The sequence below is a fragment of the Neofelis nebulosa genome, chromosome 11 (assembly GCF_028018385.1).
Source record: "Neofelis nebulosa isolate mNeoNeb1 chromosome 11, mNeoNeb1.pri, whole genome shotgun sequence".
Taxonomy (NCBI): Eukaryota; Metazoa; Chordata; class Mammalia; order Carnivora; family Felidae; genus Neofelis; species Neofelis nebulosa.
In genome coordinates this window covers 87,298,497-87,321,153 of record NC_080792.1, presented here as the reverse complement: position 1 = coordinate 87,321,153, position 22,657 = coordinate 87,298,497, and the positions used below count along the sequence as shown (strand labels likewise).

The 22,657-nt window shown below is 44.2% G+C and overlaps 1 protein-coding gene and 2 long non-coding RNA genes across 5 annotated transcripts in view; 1 reads left to right on the top strand and 2 right to left on the bottom strand.

The window, feature by feature from the left end:
* The window catches only part of ATP2A2 (ATPase sarcoplasmic/endoplasmic reticulum Ca2+ transporting 2), a 59,143-nt gene extending 48,769 nt beyond the window's left edge, over positions 1–10,374 (top strand). Inside the window, exons 14-21 of one of the 2 annotated variants that reach the window (XR_009250501.1) lie at positions 277–612; positions 1,649–1,869; positions 2,281–2,483; positions 4,408–4,493; positions 4,762–4,895; positions 5,508–5,625; positions 5,714–7,305; positions 9,563–10,374. Coding sequence is in view for 1 of the 2 variants with exons in the window: in XM_058691278.1 (XP_058547261.1) it covers positions 277–612; positions 1,649–1,869; positions 2,281–2,483; positions 4,408–4,493; positions 4,762–4,895; positions 5,508–5,625; positions 5,714–5,834; positions 9,563–9,576 (1,233 nt within the window). In the remaining variant the exon portion in view is untranslated. The remainder of the gene's footprint in view (positions 1–276; positions 613–1,648; positions 1,870–2,280; positions 2,484–4,407; positions 4,494–4,761; positions 4,896–5,507; positions 5,626–5,713; positions 7,306–9,562) is intronic. The other variant, XM_058691278.1, reaches the window with a different exon arrangement.
* Positions 1,863–9,563, bottom strand: LOC131489363 (uncharacterized). 2 transcript variants are annotated; one of them, XR_009250503.1, is made up of 3 exons: positions 7,454–9,563; positions 4,111–4,520; positions 1,863–2,071 (listed from the first exon to the last, which is right to left on the bottom strand). It is a non-coding gene; the product is annotated as an uncharacterized LOC131489363 (long non-coding RNA). The 2 variants fall into 2 exon arrangements; XR_009250502.1 differs by lacking the exon at positions 1,863–2,071 and having other exon boundaries at positions 3,601–4,520.
* Positions 10,375–15,472: 5,098 nt separating the features above from the next.
* LOC131489366 (uncharacterized) lies at positions 15,473–20,768 on the bottom strand. Its single transcript, XR_009250507.1, has 2 exons — positions 18,490–20,768; positions 15,473–15,960 (listed from the first exon to the last, which is right to left on the bottom strand). It is a non-coding gene; the product is annotated as an uncharacterized LOC131489366 (long non-coding RNA).
* Between the last annotated feature and the right edge of the window lie 1,889 nt (positions 20,769–22,657).

Genomic DNA, 22,657 nt, shown 5'->3' with positions numbered 1-22,657 from the left:
TCCCTTCAGGATATTATCATCCTGAAAGTTAAAGGATGATTTGGTTCAAGAAGGTAGTGATGTTTTTTATTCCTTTCTGGTTCATTGGAAGAAATACTATTCCTCATTGGATTTATATCTGTATGAATGTTAATCTTAGATAAGAGTCACAGCTACAGAATTTACCATAGGAAAATGGGAGAGGCCTTTGCTCTTTATGTATAACTGGTCCTTGTTTTACATTAGGGGAGAAACTAGAACTTCCTGTTTTAACGTAAGATGATTCTTTTGCTGTAGACTAATCTGACTTTCGTTGGCTGTGTGGGCATGCTGGACCCTCCAAGAATTGAAGTGGCCTCTTCTGTGAAGCTTTGCCGGCAAGCAGGCATCCGGGTGATCATGATCACAGGGGACAACAAAGGCACTGCTGTGGCCATCTGTCGCCGCATTGGCATCTTTGGGCAGGACGAGGATGTGACGTCAAAGGCTTTTACGGGTCGGGAGTTTGATGAGCTCAGTCCTTCAGCCCAAAGAGATGCCTGCTTGAATGCCCGCTGTTTTGCTCGAGTTGAGCCTTCCCACAAGTCAAAAATTGTAGAGTTTCTTCAGTCTTTTGATGAGATTACAGCTATGGTGAGTACCTTTGGACTCATGCTACACAGATACAGCAAGTTGTAATTTTGACTGTTAAATTTTTAGTAACAGCTCCCAAATTTGGAATATCTTGATTTTTGTCATGGTCAGAGCCGTTTCTCTAGGGTTCTGTTAACCAGTAGTTGGCATGCTATGTATTACTACCTTCAGGGAAGATTCTAGACTAGTTTACGATGTTGAAGTATGCCTTCTGAATCAGTCACAGGGAAATGTATGTGGTGATATCTAGTCTTTGTCTTGGTTAAAGTATACATGTTCTCTCAAGTTTTCTAAAAATTGATTCAGGACTGAACTCCTCTGTTTTCTATTCCCAATCTTTGGATAACCCTACCTGAAATTAGATGTACTGTTGAAGCATTAAGAACTGCTTATTGGTGAGGCATTTCCGGGATTCTTCCCTTTGTGTGATTCTTCACCCAGACAAGTTCACGTTGTGGAGTGTTTGCTTTCTGTTGCTGGTCTGTGAAACTTTTTTAAAAGGTGTTATTTGAAAGAATATATTAACAGGTGTTCTTCCTTCTCTCAAAGGGAACCACTTTTCTGAATTGAATGTTGGGTGTTCAGTAAAAGTTTAAAGAAAAATGGGAGTGATAGCTTTGTATCTGTAGACGATACTTAGTATTTTTCTGATCTTTGTAAATGGCATGTTCTAGTTTCCTAGAATAGTGCACCTAGTGTACTTGAGATTTGTCTGTGTGATACATGTGCTTCATCTTTACTGCCGCGTGGGTGGTTTTGTGTTTTGTTTGGTAAAAAAATAACACAGAAGAATTTGAAGTCCCCTTTGTGCCACTTCCCTCCGAAGTCTCTTCGGTAAGCTCATTCACCAGTTGTACGTTTCCCAGGTGAAGTGCATTTTGTGACACCAATTTGTAAAACTGAAAATTCTCTAACTGTGCCCAGAAGCCCAAGGCTCCATTCATTGCCCTTGCTTCAGGACAGTGAAGCCTTTGTCGGGGTGCGTGTGTGAGGTGATGGCAGGTGTGCAGAAACCAGTTCTCGCATTCCCTTTCAGACCGGGGATGGTGTGAATGATGCTCCCGCCCTGAAGAAATCGGAGATTGGCATTGCCATGGGCTCTGGCACGGCAGTGGCTAAAACCGCCTCTGAGATGGTCCTGGCTGACGACAACTTCTCCACCATTGTGGCTGCTGTCGAGGAGGGGCGGGCGATTTACAACAATATGAAGCAGTTTATCCGCTACCTCATCTCTTCGAATGTGGGGGAAGTTGTCTGGTGGGTCCCTGCGAAAGAGCACTTGTAGTCTTTTTTCTAAAATTGGCTTGGGATGACCAGTTTTCCAGATTTGTTCATGTGGCAGCAGCTTTGGTCTTTGTGCAGGAGTCGGGAGGGAGGGCCAGGTGAGAGGAAGGAAGGTAGAGGTTCATTTGGCTCACTGGAGAGCTGTCTTTGGCTGTCTTGGGCGGTGAAGGATACCCTAGAACATAGAAATGAGTTTATGGCCTTCTAACATTTTACTTTAACTCAAAATTAGGTATACTGAGTGTTTGATGATGGCCAAAAAAAGTTATTTCAAGCAGTCATTGTTACTGTCCATTGATTTTGGGAGGAGGAGAGGGTACTAATGCTATTTAAATAGTGGCCAAAGATAATTTGGGGTCTTTCTCTTTCTTTGGGTGGAAACAGTATTTTCCTGACTGCAGCCCTTGGATTTCCTGAGGCTTTAATTCCTGTCCAGCTGCTCTGGGTCAATCTGGTGACAGACGGCCTGCCTGCCACTGCACTGGGGTTTAACCCACCTGATCTGGACATCATGAACAAACCACCCCGGAACCCGAAGGAACCACTGATCAGCGGATGGCTCTTTTTCCGTTACCTAGCTATTGGCTGTGAGTACAGTTTTTTATATTCTTGATTTAAAAAAAAATTTTTTTTAATGTTACTTATTTATTTATTTATTTATTTTTTAATTTTTTTTTTTTTCAACGTTTTTTATTTATTTTTGGGACAGAGAGAGACAGAGCATGAACGGGGGAGGGGCAGAGAGAGAGGGAGACACAGAATCGGAAACAGGCTCCAGGCTCTGAGCCATCAGCCCAGAGCCTGACGCGGGCCTCGAACTCACGGACCGCGAGATCGTGACCTGGCTGAAGTCGGACGCTTAACCGACTGCGCCACCCAGGCGCCCCATAATGTTACTTATTTTTGAAAGAGCATGAGCAGGGGAGGGGCCAAGAGAGAGCGAGACACAGAATCCCAAGCAGGCTCCAGGCTCTCAGCTGCCAGCACAGAGGCCCGACGCGGGGCTTGAACTCACAAGCTGTGAGATCATGACCTGAGCTGAAGTCGGATGCTTAACTGAGAGCCACACAGGCGCCCCTATGTTGTTGATGTTTAAACGTAATCTTCATAAGCCAAGGTTTTGTAAATTCATCCCTTAACACACATTTTTTTCTTCTATCCCCATATTAGGGTAGCAAAAAAATGGAGTTCAGTAAACTGTATGTCCAGTTTACAGGAAAGTTAGTCCCTTGTTTTAGCATCCTTATCCCTTGGGCCTTTGTGAATGAGATTTTCAGATTTAATCTAAGGGCAAAGGGATATAGGGGTGAGTCAGGGTCAGGCCTTACATCCCAAAGCTATGAAACTAAGCCCTGCTCCCCCTGAGTAGAGAAGGGTGATGTGCATTGATCTGCAGAGGTTGGTAAACACACAGGAGCCTCGACCACAGGTCATGTTCCTCTACATACATTGTTTCTGTAGACTTCATGCTCTTGGCCCAGCTGCTGATTCTTGTCCCCCAACTTTAGAAAAGTGAGGCCTACAGAGTTTAAATAACTTCCCTGGGGTTCCATAGGAAGGTGTTTTGGTTTTGTTTTAATAAGTTCGCATGATTTAAAATTCAAAAAGGACACTGGCATAGCGTGAGAAGGTTCTCAGCCAGTCAGTTGCCCTCCAGCATTGGGTTTTTCACGTGCCCTCCCAGAAATAAGTCTAGCAAACAGATCTATTTCATGTATTTATTTTCATAAGTGTTGGTGTGCTGTAAACACCTGTGTGCTGAACCCTGTCTCCGTGTACCTTTCCCTGTTTGCTGGGAGTTGCTACATCGGTGTGTGTAGCGCTGCCTTGTCCCCATGCACCAGCTCTCTCATTCCTGCCCATAGCTGCCGGGTTAGGGGGTGCACCTGTGTCGTGGTGGTGGGTGCTGCTGCATCGGCATCATCTTCACGGTGTCCGGTCCCTTGTTCTCCACTACCCCGTTGCTTTGCAGTAAACTTGTTGAGTTCAGAACTGATAGGTTGGGAGGGAGGGTGGTCCCAGAATCAGCTCTGGGTTTTTGGCATGTTGCCTGTGTTCTGCACTAACTGCTCTGACAGCATTTCCACGTAAAGGTTCTGCAAGGCCTTTGATAGAGCAAATAAGCGTACACCTGGGAGCATCAGTTTCCCTAAAAGTCCTGGGTGCTGTGATCTGAGCCAACGCAGCAAGGGCTTACATAGAGTATGTGTGTACCTGCTGCCAGTTAGAGAAGGCATGGCTGTCGTCGAGGTCCCTGCCAGTTGCAGTATTTCCTTTTTCTCATAAACTCTGGAAGAAAAGTTGCCTGGTTTTTCTGTACCAGACACCCCTCTCCTTGCAGAGACCCACCGTCTAGCTGCTTGGGCTGATGTGAGTGAGCAGTTGCTAGTGGCAGCAAAGCTCTCCAGTGCCATCGACAAACCAGGTCTCATCTCTGCGGGGGATTGGCCTGTGAGGCAGAGCCCGCAGTATAAGCTGTGGGCTGCAAACCCTGCCTGTGTCTGTTACCAGGTTACGTTGGCGCTGCTACTGTGGGTGCTGCCGCGTGGTGGTTCATTGCTGCCGACGGGGGTCCGAGGGTGTCCTTCTACCAACTGGTACGTATCCACCTTTCTTTCCTGTACCTTAGAGGCAAAGCATAGATTGTCCTTGAGTTTTTGTGGTTTTGGTGCCTACTAAATCATCTTAATGCTTAATGCAATAATAAACAGTTGCATCTAAGATTATTCTGAAGGACCAGGGCTTCTCTGGTGGATGGATTGAGGTCTCCTGTGGGTCTGTGTTCTGAGATTTGCTGTGTCACTGGGGCATGGACCTTGGAAATGGACTTGGCTGATCAGGAACTTGATTGGGTGTTTGTTGCAGAGCCACTTCCTACAGTGTAAAGAAGACAACCCGGACTTTGAAGGAGTGGATTGTGCAATCTTTGAGTCCCCGTACCCGATGACAATGGCGCTGTCTGTTCTAGTAACCATAGAGATGTGTAACGCCCTCAACAGGTCAGTGAGTCCTCCACAGGCTGGGGCGAGAGCTCCCCCAGCCAGGCAGGGCCTAGGGGAACTGTGTGTCCTGCTTGATGGAGGATCTCAGGAAAGCTCCTCCCTCCCAGAAAGAAAAGAGAACAAGCAGCACCGGTTTTAAAAGCTTAAGTCATCATCACCTCCAGGAAGTAGTGGGAGGGTTTAACCGCACGTTCTTTATGAGACAGCAGAGGCCAAAAATAGGGACTTCAGAGCCCCTATACGCCAGTGCCCACAGGGAAGGTGCTTTTGCTCTTTAGCAGTGAGATAAATGGTATCATCCAATTAAGCCCATGACAAAAATGGAAATCCCAAAATAGCATCAAGGGCAATTGAGAGCATCTTGGAGTCCACTGAAATCATCTGTGCCGAAGGAAGCCTAGATTTAAAATTGGAAGTTTGTCCTACATTTGAGCATTCTTCTTTAATTTTGCCACAGTAGAAACTTCACTCAAAAGAATTGGGTCAGTGGGCAATGCCAAGTTAGCCGCTATCCTATTAAAGCATAGCTCCGAATGGTCTTTGTCACTTGTAACAAAGGTGTTTGCCTTTTGGACAGGCATGTGTCATGTCCCTCTCCTTGTTCTGCAGCTTGTCTGAAAACCAGTCTCTGCTGAGGATGCCCCCTTGGGAGAACATCTGGCTTGTGGGCTCCATCTGCCTGTCCATGTCGCTCCATTTCCTCATCCTCTACGTGGAACCTTTGCCAGTAAGCGGTGGTGGGACCAGGACCGAGCTGGGGCCTAAGTGCCTGTCCTGCAAGTTTGGGAACTTGACAAAGCTTCTTTGTATTTCAGCTTATTTTCCAGATCACACCGCTGAACTTGACCCAGTGGCTGATGGTGCTGAAAATCTCCTTGCCTGTGATTCTAATGGATGAGACACTCAAGTTTGTGGCCCGCAACTACCTGGAACCTGGTAAAGAGTGTGTGCAGCCTGCCACCAAATCCTGCTCGTTCTCGGCATGCACCGATGGGATTTCCTGGCCGTTTGTGCTGCTCATAATGCCCCTGGTGATCTGGGTCTATAGCACAGACACTAACTTTAGTGATATGTTCTGGTCTTGACTGACAGTTTTACATAAAGAAGATGTTTAACTTAATCAATTAATTTTTTTATTGTTTAAAGCAACTGTCTATTTCTGCTGAATTTTCACATGAACATACTGGCTGGTGAAGGAGATTTCATACTCTAGATTTTGTTTTGCTTTTTCTGACTCCAGTGGGGCAAGATTTTCCTTTTTTATACACATAATTAAAGTGTCCATTGACATGTACAGAGAACTAACACTATTTTATGCAAATATTTTTTTGTAGATGAAAAAGCATGTACAGTGTTCTGTTTAATACTCATCCTTGTATAAAAAAAATAGTTGAGCCAGCAGACATTGTCAGCAAATTAATTGGCAGCAGATTTTAGGAAATGAATGTGTGTGTTTTTTTTTTTCTAAAACTAAATAGCATGTATTGTGTCTTCTGCATGATCATCTGGATTTAATCTGAGATCACAGTCTAATTTTTATTCATAAGCCAATTTTTCTGCACTGAGCAGAGTACTGCTACCTCAGTCAGTATTTTTTGGTTTGCCACTCCCCTCACCCCCTGTGGCCCCCATTCACTTCCACCCCCACCCCCCACACTCCCAGCCCTGCTCGGCTGCTTCTCCTGTAGGGTTTTGATGGTTCTGTTTACATCAGTCTTAACAAGAGGTATGCCTGTTCTCGCTTGTGCAGAAAACATTGTTCCAGATACAATCGACTGGGTTCATGTCCCCCCACGTAGTTTTTAAGGTTATTTATTTAAATGTCTAATGTATTTTATTGTAACAGACATTGTTTTGCCAACATTGCCTATTTCAGTGGCACTTCACAATCTAGTTTAAAAAGGAAAATAAAACATTTTAAATGGACAGAAAAATAACTGTCTTGTTTTTAACTTTTAAGTGGCTTAGCTTGAACTATCTAACAGCCGTGTCCAATTTTCTCTTAAGTTCTTAGCTCAGAACTTTAGCTTTACTGTGCTCTAGGGGAAGAAAGATCCTGTTCTGCTGCATAGGTAGTTGTAGGAGTTCATGTATACGTACCAGTTGTCATCTGTGACACTTTTTATGCAAGTTTCTGCTGGCCTGTTGTAGCCTGGTGTAGAGAACATAAGGGCGCGTGCGTGCGTGTGTGTGTGTGTGTGTGTTTTTGTAAAATCTGTAAATAGCACATGACCAAATGAACATATTGTATAGAACTATTTTTATTTGAATGTGGCACTAACCAACACCATGTTACTATGATAAATGTTTGCGCATGTTCGAGATCAGTCTTACCAACAGTGTGTAAGCCATTAACTGTCCTAACTATGGTGTTTTCCTCCAATGCCTTCCAACATCATCAACTAACGTGAGTATCCCCTGGAATCCAGATGCTTTAGCCTAAAGGTGACTGCCACCGAGTGAGCTAGCTGTGTGACATGAAAAAGCCCCTTGTGTCATGCACTGCTGTGCTCTGTGACAGTCTCTGAGTGCAACAAGTGTACGATGCGTGGTACCTGTGCACACGGGGGCTGGGTTAGCTGACGCGAGGTGTGACATCTATAGGCTCCATGCGCTGCCTTGGTCAGTGGCACAGCCGGATGTCAGGGAGAGCCTGGGGAGAGAGAAGCTCATTTTGCTTTGGTCCAACTTACAGGCTGAGAGAATGCTGCCTTTGCTAATGCCAAGATGAGGACTCTCAAAAACTTGTGGTTCTTTGGTCTTTACTAGCTGCAAGGATTCATCCAAGAACCTTGCTACCTGGTTCATTAAAAAGCAAAAATCTAGTGAAAGCAAATAGTTGAACCAGTCAGTTCGTGCATCCAATAGGTTGGTCTCAAGTAGGCCACCTCTTTTCACCTTCTGGGTCCTATCCTTTGCAGCTGGGACTTGTCTTCTCTCTCTCCAGGGTAAGTTAAAGCAGAGTTATTTAGGGCATGGCTCTGCTAGCAACCAGCCTTGTCCGGAACCAGGGCGAAGGAGGCCTAAGCAGGAGCTCCCTCCCCATGAGGCCCTGAGTGTTCCTGTGAAGGCTCTGGGGGCCCAGATCTGGGACCAGCCAAAAGATGTGATGTAAATAAAGGCTTCCAGTTTGGGGGAGAGTTGGTGGGAATCATCAAGCGGGGCAGGGTACTGCCAACTTGCAAGGTCCGAGTGTAAGGGGACAGAAGTCCCATCCTAACTGCATGAGGTCTCTGAGAAAGGGAGGTTGGTCGGTTTGGCAGAGCGTGTAACAGGGAAGAGGATGGGTTTTGCCAGTTTTGGCATCATGAGGCCTAAAAAGGACCAAATGCAAGGAGTGTGCCTTGGCTCCAAACCAGAACAGGATGTCTGAGCTTGTCGGGTGGTGTGCTATTCAATGGAAACCAAACTTACCCAATAGTCAGCTTTTCCTGACTTGGTTCCTCGAAGTAGTAGCCTTCACAAAAGAAGTTAAATGTTGTTTGCTGCTGTCGGAGAAATGCACAGCTCCAGATCAGCCTGGGCAGGCTGTTGCCTTGTGGTTTCTCAGCTTCAGGCCCATCCAGCCTGGAGGCAGTTTCAGCACCCGCTTCCCTCAGCCTAGGCAGCTAGGAGCATCCCCTTGTGCCCTCTGCTTCAGGCTTTGCCACATCAGCGCCTCCTCAGCAGTTGTACTGTTGTGGACGCATCCAGGGCCTCAGGCCTCCCACAGTGAGGGCCAGGTGCCCAGACCAGACCCATCCTCACCCAGCACCTGCAGGAAATTCCCAGGCGGCCTCTGCTTTTGCCGCCATCAGTACCGGTGTCCTTTTCAGACCTACCAGAACTTGTTCGTGTTCTCACCGATGGGCAGGTAGGCCTTGCACGGCTTCTTGGTTAGGCCTTTGCCTAAAAGATGGCGACGTCATACATCCTCCAGGCGCTCATCTGCACAGTGCAGGTGATACTTTCTATAGAGAGCTGCGTGAGCTCACAGACAAGCAGGGCGAGTGCCAGCCTCCCCGCAAGCAGCTGCTATCACATCACCCTCAGACAGGGGCCTCAGCTCCCTGAATGTCCTTTAGGCGGCAGACCTTCTGGAATATGAGACCACAGGCATTAGCTCGGGGTCTGTAAAGTGGCTCCCCACTGCCTAGAGCCAGAGGGGTCTGCAGCGCCCATGGGCTAAGTCCGCCAAATCAGCTGTTGCCTTTTTAACATAACCACCAATTTTGTCAAAGCCACCACCGCTCAGCCAGCCACAGGAATGGGGTGGGGAGGAAGGGGAGGTAGAGGCTTCGCACTCAGCCGCACTGCTCGCCTGTGTGTCACCCTCCTTACCGTCCACACTGCTAACCGAGAACTCTTTCCCCTCTTGCCCGTTGCCCTTCCGTGTCTGAAGCAAGAATGTGTCTGCCTGGTGGGGTTCTTCCATGAGCCAGGGTGGCCTTTGCTCTGTAGCCAGGCGACATGAAGGGTTTGTACCAAGCCAGTGCTTCTGGCTGCTGCCTGATGTAGGCAGCACCTCAGGGACAGTTAATCAGAAATGCTGGTCTTGAAATCTTAAAAAAACCAAACTGAACATTCCTTTTCACTATTCCTTGTCACTATTAATCTTAAATGGTTATTCTAACATTTCCTCCCCATATTTCATAAAGCTGATTTCCTCTCTCTTTCCTTTTCAGCAATACTGGAGTAACCGCTTCCTAAACCATTTTGCAGAAATATAAGGGTGTTCGGTTGCGTGCATGTGCGTTTTTAGCAACACATCTACCAGCCCTCTGCATGATTGATGTTGGGGGAAAAAGAAAAGTAGAAAAAAGTCCCCAACTCATTGTGTGTTATGTGGAGGAAACGTGTATTACCAACGGGTTTAGCTTTTAAATCAAAATAATAATTACAAATGTACAATTTAGCTTAATGAATCAGAAAGCCTCTCCAGCGAACTTTGGTTTCTTTGCTGCAAGAAGACTGAGGTTTTGAAACCTCATCTAAGAACTTAGAAGCCATCAGCCAAGTCTCCATATTTCTCTGTGCAAAATGTCATAGCTTATATAAATGTACAATATTCAATTGTAATGCATGCCTTCAGTTGTAAGTAGCTAGATTTCTCTATGGTGTCATTTAAACATGCTACTTTTTAATTGGCTCTGTACAGTTTGCTTATTTATAAATTTATTGAAAACACTGCAGGTGTTGAAAGGTTAAAACGTAGGCCTCCAGTTCATAACTTCAGTTATTTTTTTCGAGTGTGCAAACAGCTATTTTGCACTGTATTAAATGTAACTTATTTAATGAAATCAGAAGCAGTAGACAGATGTTGGTGCAATACAGATATTGTGATGCATTTATCTTAATAAAATGCTAAACGTCAATTTATCACAACGCATGTTTGACTTTAGACTGTAAATAGAGATCAGTTGTTTATTTCTGTGCTGGTATAGCAACAAGCATTGCACAGACATGGTTTCAGGTAAATAAATCTATTCTACGATAAGTTCACAGTGTGGTGCTGAGTGTTCTCATGCAGGAGGGGTGGGTGATATGCACTGAGGGCCTCCAGTCTTGCACCCTGAAGAGTTTTGGCTTCCACTGGGGGAAGGTCTTAGACTTGACTTTCTGGGTAGGAGAGCCAAGTGGTAGGAGGTCTGCTTGTATGACACGAGATCTGCAAAATGGTCTCCCTTCAAGTATGGGGAAAGCCAAATGTGAATGTCTTATTGTTGGGGTTTTCAAAGATAGTTGTCAGCAGCTTGGAGGATGTACCAATGGAGAGATGCTTCTAATACTGTTCAGATGGCAAATGTAAAATCCTACACTTCTGTGAACAGATCAACAAACGCTAGCGTTCACCCATTTGATGGTTACTTAGTGCTCCTCTACCAGGCACAGGGTTGGGGTGGGGTGTTTCTATAATTTCCTAATTTCCCTAAGATGAGTTGTTTTGTTTTTTTAAAGTGTTTTTTGATAGAGAGCAAGCCGGGGAAGGGCAGAGAAAGGGAGAGAGAGAATGCCAAGCAGTCTCCGCACCAATGCCGCCGAGCCTGATACAGTGCCCGAACCACAAACCGTGAGATCATGACTTGAGCCAAAACCAAGAGTCAGATGCTTAACCACCCAGGTGCCCCCGCCCCCGCCGCCCCCCCCCCCCCCCGCAGAGGATTCTTATGTTGTGAAAAACAAAACAAAAACAAGCAAGGATAGATGATACTATAAACCTAATAATACAAGTCCTAGCAACTACAGATATGAAGGAAACATTTGATAAAATTTTTCATTTTTTATAAAATAGGCCATAATTGCTGGAAAATAAACCACAAGTACTGACACGACCAGAATTATACTCACCATCCGCTATTGCTAACTAAGCACTGTCTGGACGGTCACTGTAATCTGGCAAGAGAAGGGACAATGCCTAGGAGTGAACAGAAAGCCCCGAGAGTCTTACTAGATCAATGGTAGTATCTTGTTCATAGGAAACTTTAATAACTCGGGGAATGAACATCTTGAGATAGAAGATACATAATTCATGGGTTAGTGATAAATACTAGCACACATTTTAGTCAGACTGATTCTAACAAACATGAAGAAAAAGAACAGCAAGGATGTGCACCAAACCCCTCAAACATTAAACCTCCAGCCTTTGAATGCTCAATTTGGAAAGGTGGCATTTCAGCTTAGTAGGTTAAGGTTGGGTTATTCATTATGTCACTGGTCATCTTGAAAAACACAGCTGTATCCCTTGTACTCAGTTGCAAATGGATCAAAAGATCTGAAAAATGAAACTATGCCCCCAAAAGAAAACTAGCTAAATGACATAAAAAGAAAACCTGAATGGCTCAGCCCCAATGGTGAAATCACAAGGAGCTAGCATTTCATGCCTGGCAGCTGACAAGGTGGCCGTCTTTACCCTGCAGAACAAATACCCCACAGTGAACTTAGGGATGTCCTCACCATCCAGCCCAGCAGGCCCACTCCCATGCCTACCTCAGAGAATCCCTCCTGTGTGTTTCAAGAGCCACACCAGCATGTTTGTAAAAGCACTGGAGACAACCTCAGTGACCAACAGCAGGAAAACCAAGAAGTGCCTCTGAGACATGTTCACATCACTCAGCACCAACGAAAATGAGTAAACTGGAACAGCAGATAGCGACAGAAATCTCCCTGCACAGTGGAAACCAAGGGTAGTGTATACAAAGTTCAGCGCTTAGGTGCCACGTATGTGGGTATACGGTATGCCTGTTTGCATGTCTGGGGTTTTTGAAGAAAACCACACGAAGTACTCAGAACATGGAAGATGAGAAGGCTTTCCATGCATGACAATCCCAGGAGAAAAGGGAGAAACGGACCATGTATCAAGGTAAACATGTGGACCAAGATACACCTCTCTAGAGTTAGGAAAACAGATTTGCTGTGCCTACGACAAAGAGCAAATTCCCTTCACATGACTGGCAAAATTCAAAGGTTGACAGCTACTGGTCTCTCCCTTGCAGCTGGTATCAGGAAACCATATTTGTGCATATGATGAGCATGTAAACTGGCTCAGTCTTTGGAGGAGGGCAACTTGACGAATGAGATTTTTAAACATCCATACCCTTGGATCAAGTCCTCGCTTCAGTGAAATCCTGCCACGTGTTCACAGAAACAATGTAATCCTGCTGCAGGATTGTGTAGCAAGAAATTGGAAATAGCCTGGATGGCCATCAATAGGCAAAATGTTCAATAAGAACATTAGTGCAATGGAATATTATGCAGCCTTCAAAAAACACGAGGTAGATCTGTGTGAATGAGCAAGGAAAGATGTCCAGCAGATGTCTGCCAGTGAAACATGAAAGTACAGAACAGCTTGTATAATAACTGTCATTCATTTTTTTAAAAAACAGGAGGAGGGGCGCCTGGGTGGCGCAGTCGGTTGAGCGTCCGACTTCAGCCAGGTCACGATCTCGCGGTCCGTGAGTTCGAGCCCCGCGTCAGGCTCTGGGCTGATGGCTCGGAGCCTGGAGCCTGTTTCCGATTCTGTGCCTCCCTCTCTCTCTGCCCCTCCCCCGTTCATGCTCTGTCTCTCTCTGTCCCAAAAATAAATAAAAAACGTTGAAAAAAAAAATTTAAAAAAAAAAAAAAAAAAAACAGGAGGAAGTTAACAGGTTCCAGTCATAATGGTTACTGAGAATAACTGATAGTGATACAGATGGCGGATGGTGGGAACCAGTTTTCTCATGTTGGTTACAGATAAGCCAGGGGAGAGGGCTAGAATGATTCATGTGGTAATGAATTACACTTGGAGACACCAGTATAAGATCCTGTTTCACTTGATATTGATATAGATGATCCTGTATAGAAATACTTCCAGTTGTGTGTACATAAGCACATGTACTTCCTCACACCATCTACTGAGAGGGCCGGGAAGCAAGGACACTGCAGCAGCAATGAGCATACTTAGCTTCAGGTTTCTGATATCATTTCTCCAATGAAAGGAATCAGGAATCAAATCTGCTTAGAAAAAAGATGGGAGTCTAGGGCCAGGGCAGAAAATACAACACACACCTGGAGAACACTGTAGTGTCAGGAAGTGCAGATGGGCTTAAAAAAACAACACGTCAATGATCAAAGATGAGGTTGTGTCAAAGGGACAGAGGAACTAACTGAAAACGTTCCGCATGGCCAAAGCTAAAACAATTTCAGCAACAAAATAAAGTAGGACTAGATTATAATCCAAAGTATAAAATAAATACCCATCAGTCTCTAGTGACATAAGCAGGAGAGACTAGAAATCTCCCATGCAGAAGAAATCCAAGTAGCTTCTGCAGAGAACTCTGCCCTTAGGGAGGCGAACCATAACTCCAGTTCCTTAAGTGTGAGCTATGCACAGTGACCGCGTTCCCTGGAGTACATACAAGTGTGGACGAGGGAGAAGTTAACCCACAGTGGAGAAACCTAACAGACACTACCTCAGCCAAGTGATGTCATTCGAGAGCATGTGCCCTGGATGTGAAGTGAAGAGAATGGCATTTTACCTGTGGTCTTCCCCCCACCCACCCCCCAAAAAAACACATAACCTCAGTCTAATCAAAGAGAAAACACCTGACAAATCCCAAAGACAGACTGCAAAATACCTGACCTGTACTTAAAATTGCTGAGATCATCAAAAACAAGGAAAATCTGAGAAACTATCATAGCCAAGAGGAGCCTAAGGACACAGGACAACTGAATAATACAGGATCCTGGATGAGATCCTGGAACAGAAAGGCAAAAACTAAAATCTGAATGAACTATGGATCTCAGTTAATAGTAACGTATAAATACTGGTTCATAATATGTAAGTACTGTGACAAATATCATGTAAAATGTTAGTAACAGGGGAAACTGGGTCTGGGTCATATAAGAACCCTCCGTACCATGTGCTCAATTTTTCCATATGTCTATAAATATTCTAAAATAAACAGTTTATTTTAAAAAGCTGAGATAAATATTTTTTTACTCTTTATAGGAGCATCAAAGAACTACAAGAGAGTACAGAACTTCCGGGCCAAAATCTAAGCAGCAGCAAGGAGAATCAGAATATCCAAGGTCTCTTTTCCCCTTGTGGCATCTACCTCTCCAAATAAGCTAAGCTGTGAAAACGAGCAGGGGTTTTGATAGCTCGCAGAGTAGAAAAGGCAAAGTCAAAATCCAGGGCCCAGCAAAAGTGAGAAGTCTCATAGGACATTAAGCTGTGGCCCCAAAGGGCTAACACCTTAGGATAAAGGCAAACCAGATAATAAACCTGCCCTCCTTCCCCGAAACAAAGGGCTGCAGGCCCTGCCGTGGTACCAAGCAGAACCAGAAAAATACCCACCCCCTAGAAGGGGGTGTAAACACTGGCTATGGAGGATCTGCAGCCTCAAGGCATGACTTTAAAGTCACAGGCAGTATCCCTGAGCCCCAGGCGGAAATAAGTGTAAATCCTCCTAGAGGAATATGCACCTTGGTTTTATGTATTGGAAGATCTACGCAACTATTTTACCAAGTGGCCTATAGTAAAAGCTCACCAAATACACAAGGTACCATGAGGGAGAAGCAGCAGGGAGAAACACACACTAGAGACAGACCCAGACTTCACAGATTAGAAATATTAGAGATCAAAAAACACCCCCTGGTTTATTTTGTTTGAAAAGAATAAACCTACTCGAAAACCTGCAGGAGACAGGAAATTCTAAAGAAATGAACATATAGCAGATATGAAAATCAAATGGAATCCTAGAAATGAGAAGTACAATCACAGAAATTAAAAACTGCATGGATGGGTGTGGCATCAGAGTAGACACAGCAAAATAACAAATGAAGAGGAAGACAGATAAGAAGTTAACCAGGGGCACCTGGGTGTCTCAGGCTGCTAAACATCCAACTCTAGATTTCAGCCCAGGTCATCATCTCATGGTTTGTGAGTTTGAGCCTCAAATCAGGCTCTGCGTGACTGCATGCAGCCCACTTGGGATTCTCTTTCTCCCTCCCTCTCTCTCTGCCCCTCCTTAACTCACGCACACATGCAAGCCCCCCCCCTCCCTCTCTCTCTCTCTCTCTCTCTCTCTCTCTCTCCTCAAAATAAATGAATAAACTTAAAAAAGAAATTTTAATAAAAAAAATGATTAACCAGAATGCAGCAGAGAAAAAGAAAAAAAGATAGAAAATATAGAAGAAAGATTAAAATACCTGGAAGATAGACTGAAAAGCTGACAAAGTCAAACATACATTTCATCATAGTTTCAAATGACAAAAGTATGAGAAGGGTATTATTTGAAGAGATAATGACTGAGAATTTTCTAGAGCTGATAAAAGACAGCAGTCTACAGATGCAAGAATGCCAACAAATTCCAAACAGGATAAATAAAAAGAAATCCTGCCCCAGACATGGTATATTGAACTGCAGAAAATCTAAGACAAAGAGAAAATCTTAAAAGCAGCAGAGTAAAAAAAGAGACATTACCTTTACCTTCACAGGAGGGAGTGACACCGCTGACTTCACAGTATCAGTAGAGGCCAGGAAACTGTGGAAGGACAGCTTCACAGGATGAAAGAAATTACTGGCAACCCCTAGATTCTAAACCTGGAAAAAAAAAAAAACATACAGTATTTAAAGAATCAAGGTAAAATAAAGAGCTTTTCAGACAAACAAGAACTGTGCTTCACCCACAGACTCTCACACTAAGGGAATTTCTAGATGGGGGCAGAGGTAATTGCCCTAAGTGACCTGCGGCCTCTGTGTGACGCAGGACCCACGGAGAAGATACTGGCCAGCTTCAGATGCAGATACACCGGTAAGTATGTTGCTATTCCTCGGGTGAGCAGAAGACAGAGAGAGGCAACACTAACAAATCAACAGAAGGAGAAAATGAAAGAACAAATAGGACAATAGGAGCTGCCAGGGAATCCCAAATATAATTCATAACTCTCTACAAATATCCTAGATGTGTTATTTCTGTCACAGCTATTGCTGAAAGACGGATTTCAGCCTGACCCAGATGTTCCTGTTTTGAAAAACAATCTGTGCCTCTAACGTGATTCCCTGAAGCACCGAAGAGACACAAACCCATCCAGAACTCTGCTAGGAATGTTGGGGAAGCTAAATTGGTCGCTTTTCCACCAAAATTAGTAGAAATTATAAAACACATTTTGTAATTTCAGAAACTACTCAAAATTACTTCATTTGGGACTAAAAATATACAAAATTTAACATTTATTACCTCTTTGGTATTTATAAATCATGACCTGTTAAGAAAGTTTTTTTCCATTGAAAATTGTTTACTTTTTAAATAAACTCTGCTGATGAACTAGCCAACTACAAAAAGGGGAGTGATATACACACAAGCTTTGGCAACTTAAGATTATTTCTAGAAAAATACACAAAAAACTATTGACTGTGGTCACTTCTACAAGAGGAAACTGGGAGAAGAAAGGCAGGCTGGGTTAATTTTACCATATGCTTTCTTGAGAATTGTGAATCTAACTTAAAAAATATATTAGAACATCTGATACTAACAATTTTATGGAAAGACAAAGCTAAAAATAGCCAAAACACAACTAAAAATAACATCAGCGGTTCTTGTTCTTCCAAATACCAATCTCTATAAAGTTATAGTAATTAAGATAGTGCAGTGTAGGTGCGGGGATACAAAAAGGACTAATGGTACAAAAGGGAGGGCGCAGAGACAGGTGTGCTCCTCCAGGAACACCTGATTTGTAAAACAGCTGGCATCATAGGTTGGTGAGAAAAGTAATTTTGCAGTAATGGATGGTTATGCATGTTTAAACATAAATGAAAAAAATCAATAAAAATGGATCCCTACCTTACACCATACAAATGGGAGAATAGACTTTTGACCCTGAGATAAGGATTTCTTAAGCATTAGAAAACACAACTATAAAGAAAAAGATTGATAGCCCGAGAGCCTATGGACACATGGCAACTAAATGAAACATGCTATCCTGGATGGGATCCTGGAACAGAAAAAGGGCATCAGGTAAAAATTAAGAAAATTTGAATAAATTATGGACTTTTATTAACAATAATGTACCAATCCTGGTTCATTAATTATAACCAATGTACCATACCAACATAAGGAGACAATGCACAAGGTATATGGAAACTATGTACTAACCACTCAATTTTTCTGTAAATCTAAAACTTTTCTAAAAACAATGTCTATTAATTATACATTAATGAGTTATAGCAGCATTAACATGAATCAATTTTTAAAATAATGTTAAGCAGGGCACTGGGTGGCTCAGTTGGTTGAGCGTCCTACTCTTGGTTTCAGCTCAGGTCATGAGCTCACATCAGGCTCCAGGTCAGGCTCTGAGCTGACAGCTCAGTGCCCACTTGGGATCTCTCTCTCGCTCTCTCTCTCTCTCTCTGCCCCTCCCCTGCTCATGAGTGCACATTCATGCTCTCTCAAAATAAACAAACATGAAAAAAAAAATGTTAAACAAAAGATACCATGGAAAAACAGACAGGACTCTATTTACATTAAGTTCAAGAATAAACAAATTTGTTTAGGATAAAAACATGGTAAAACACCTAAGAGTATTATTGTACAGGTGAGAACAATTAGTTCACTTGCAGGGTCAGAAAATAAAGGAAGTGTAAAAACAAAATTGAGAATGGTGGTTACCTCTGGCAAGGGGAGCAGGTGGAGGACAGAAGGAGGGAGGGAAAGGGCTGTGATCAGGTCTGAGCATGCAGGGGGCTTCTGGGATTGTAAAGCGCTCAATTTCTTGTCCTGGGTAGAGTGTACATGTGTATTTTATCTGTCGTTTTTTAAACACTACATGTTTTCATGTACTTCTGTATGTATACTATACTTCACAAATACACATTTTTATTTATTTACTTTTTAACATTTATTTATTTTTGAGACAGAGAGAGAGAGAGCATGAACAGGGGAGGGTCAGAGAAAGAGGGAGACACAGAATCTGAAACAGGCTCCAGGCTCTGAGCTGTCAGCACAGAGCCCAACGCGGGGCTCGAACCCACAGACCACGAGATCATGACCTGAGCCGAAGTCGGATGCTTAACCGACTGAGCCACCCAGGTGCCCCACAAATACACATTTTTATTAAAAAATAAAATAATTACCTTTCTGGTCCCCTGGGCAGGCTCTGGGCCCTGACACACACACCAGGCTGTTCTCCTGGACCTCCTTAGGGGGTCTGTCTCCAAATGGCCCTGATTCAAGGTGGCTCCCCTTGGATTCCCCTAAAGGTGAATGCATTACTGGCTTGAGTATATGCCCACTGTTCTGGAAAAAGCTCCAGATTGGAAGCAGGGGAGGTCATCTCTGTCCCTTCCCATCACATAGCACCAGGCTCAGCAAAGCAGCAGCACAGGAGTGGGAAGTGGCCTGGGCCTGCGAGGATGTTGGGTATCAGCTTGTTTCAGCTCCATAAGGATGAGGCTTCAGTCTGGGCACCACCCAGTCTAGAGGGCACAGGCCTCTCTCAGGACAGATATCTGCTTGATGCCACTCCATTCAATTCCTGGACAAAGTCCCCAGTGCCTCAGGGGATTGACATGGGAGACAGCCGGTGGTGGGACAAGCAGGCTGAGGTCATGGATGGAAGATGGTCCCGCAGAACTAAATCTGTCACTGAGAGGGGCTCAGGGCAAATCTGTTAATTTAGCACCAAAAGAGGTCCAACCTGCAGGCCAGAGGGCAAGGCCCATGTCCACAAGGACACTGATCCCCAGTTTAGCTCTTGGAGGCTGTTGCCCTCCCAGATGCTCCACCCAGGCCTTGAGTGCTGACATCCCTGCCACAAAGCCCCCCACACCCAACAACAGGGAGACAGAATCAGACACCCTGAGTTCTCTTCCAAAGGAACATGGAGGCACAGAGAGACTAAGAGGGCTACCCATAGCCACATTGCTAGTGACAGATCATGGACCTGAGGTTCCCACCTAGTGATGTAGAGGCCCTCCCTCCAAGAGGCTCAGCCCTCCACTGGGGAGAGTGGGAATCCTTCAGTGGGGCACTGAAGGAAGGATGGGGACTCAGGACACAAGTAGCCAGCAAATACCCCCTCCCCCACACACAATAAACCTCATCAGAGTCTTTCTTCAGCCCTAAAGCAAGCTAGATCTGACTTCAATCCAGGAAAACACTCCCCAGCCTAGAGCCAGGAAGGGCTATCCTGTGGGGGAAGAGGCCCCAAATCCCAAAGGCCCAAGAAAGCAAAGGCAGACGCCTGACAGACATCACCAGAGTCCGCCACAAGATCTCAACTCCAGCGAGGGGAAGCAAGGTGGCAGTTTCAGAGACCAGGGAGCTAACCTGAAGCCAATAAATGGACTGACCCCCTGGAAGGACTGGGATGGCCAGAGGACACCATAGGGCCAGCCTTGGCTGACAGATTCAATGAACAGAGACAGGACCAGCCAACCAGACCCCTTAAAAATTCCAAAAGATTATACACTATCACTCCGACATCCCCCTCCTGGAAATTTACCCAAAGAAGGAAAAAGCTGTGAGCACAAAGGAGGTCACCAGAGGATTGTTTATAAAGAGACAGACACTGGAAGATTTAAGTGACCAACATGATGATGTTGCCCTTGACTGTCTGGCAATCTTTAAATGCGGCAAGGCTGAGGACCTTAGTCCCATTTTCTCTTTATACCTCAGGGGCATAATGTTAAGATGTCCTAACATAAGCAAAGGGCTTGCCTTGTGGCCTGGCCCAGATGATCACTCAAATACAGTTCAAACAAGTAAAAATGATGGGAGTATGTATCACATCTAAGACTGGTAAAAGAAAAAAAGCCACTTGACACTGGTACTGGTGAGTATGCAGGAAACAAACACCCCCACCTACTGGAGAGCAATCTGACAACATCCATCAAAGCCTTAAATGCACATATGAGACCCAGAGACCCAGAAATTACAAAGAATTTGACCTGTGTGTCTTTGGAATATTATGCCAAAGCATGTTCACAACAGTGCAGACTATAATTATATACAGAACTGGAAACAAGTGTCCACCAAGAGCAGAAGGATTACAGAAACTGTTCCATCCGCAGAATGAAATTCTGTGGAACTGTCAAACAAGGAAGAGCACACAGACACATATGGCAGGAATTTCTCAGGAGGGACAGCATGACCGCTTCAGTGTAACTTTCATATACACAGACCATTAAGTAAAAGCTCAAAACTATTTTCCTAAGGTAGTAAGTACTAGAACATTTATAGAGAGACTGGGATTCAGTAGAGATAGGAAAGTGAGTAGATTTTTAATTTTATACCTTTGAACTTTTTAAATCATGTGTACATTTACATAACACATATAACTACAAACATGTGTTAATGGGCCATCTAGATGACAGGCTACAGGCCGTTTCTTTACTGGCTGTTAGTTGTATACGTATACACATAAAAGTACATATATATATATATATATATATGTTATATATATATATATATATATATATATATGTTATATATATATATATATGTTATATATATATATATGTTATATATATATATATATACACACACACATATATATGTTATATATATATGTTATATATATATGTTATATATATGTGTATATATATATGTTATATATATGTTATATATATGTGTATATATATATGTTATATATATGTATATATATATATAGAGAGAGAGAGAGTTGTTATATATGTATATAACTCTCTCTAAATATATATAAATAAAACTTACCATCTTAGCCATTTTTCATTTTGGTGGCATCAAGTACATTCATTCATATTGTGCAACCATCACCACCACCCATCTCCAGAACCTTTTTCAGCATTCTAAATGGAAACCTCTCCCTGGTAAACACGAATTCCCTATTCCCCCTCCTCCTTCCAGTCCCTGGTAACCAACATTCTACTTCGTCTCTATGAATTTTGCTCCTCCAGGGATCTTACTTAAGTGGAATTAATAGCATTTGTCCTTTTGTAAATGGCTTGTTTTGCTTAGCATGTCCTCAAGGTTCATCCATGTTGTACCATGTGATAGGATTTCCTTCCTAAGGCTGAATCACATTCCACTGCATATATACACTGCATTTTGTTTATCCACTCATCTAACAAAACACACTTGGGTTATTTCCACCTTTCGGCCATTGTGAATAACGTTGCTATGAACATGGGTGTGCAAGTATCTGTTGAAGATCCTGCTTCTTTTGGCTACATACCCAGAAGTGGAATTGCTGGATCATATGGGAATTGTTTAAACTTTTGAAGAACTGCCAGACTGTGTTCCACAGTGGCTGTATCATTTTACTTTCCCACTAGCAATGCATGAGGGTACTCTTATTTTTAAACTGTTTTCTTTTAATGGCTGCTAAGCAGACCAACTTGTAGGCTTCTGGCTTATTCCTGGTGTTGCTGATACTGTGTGGTTTGTGAAATAAGTGACATGTTCTGTGCTGCCAACAACTGACTTCTTCCACAGCAATCTGGAAAAACCCCACACATCTATTGGTGAAGCCCGAGCAGCTCAGGAACATCCAGACAACAGAAGCCTGCCGTTTTGTGCCCCAAGAGGGAATGTGGGAGCTGGTGTGCGCGTGCACGCGCACACACACATGCACACACACGCACGCACCCCGCCCCACCATCCACTGCCCCTGGGCAGGGAGGCTCCAGAGAGAAGTGGAAAACCTTAGTGAGGCACTTACCTCAATGGGCCCTCCAAGTGCCAGGGATCCCTGGCTGGCCTGGCTATGGCCATGGTCCCCAGAGGACACGGTGAGGTGCTTGTTGAGTCAGGGCTGTCTGTAGCCAACAGAGAATGCAGTCACCATGCAGCAGGCAGTGCCTGTGACCTCAGGGATGGCCAAGCAGCCCTGGTCTAGGCATGGCCTCCAAAGACCTGGCCACGCAGTTGTATGGTGAGGTCCCCACAGGCCTTCTGAGGTTAAGCCTACAGCTTCTGGGACCCTCAAACCCCCACTCCCAGTTTCTCAACATTTGGACCATGGAACACCTGCATCAGAATAGCAAATCAAGGTGGGAATGATTGAAGATGCAGACTCCTGGGCCCAGGCCCTGGCATTGGATTCAGGTTTGATGCTGTGCCTGGTAATCTGCATCACTGAGAAGTATGTTCAAATTTGAGAATTAACAGATTTGGGTAAAAGCCGTTCTCATTCCAAGGAAGAACTCATTGGCAGGAGTGTGGCTCCCAAACTAAGGCTGGCAAGGAGAGCTCCTGAGAAGCTCCTGACATTAACCAGATCTGCCAGGTCCCTGGCACATAGCAAGAGTTCAGAGTGTGAGA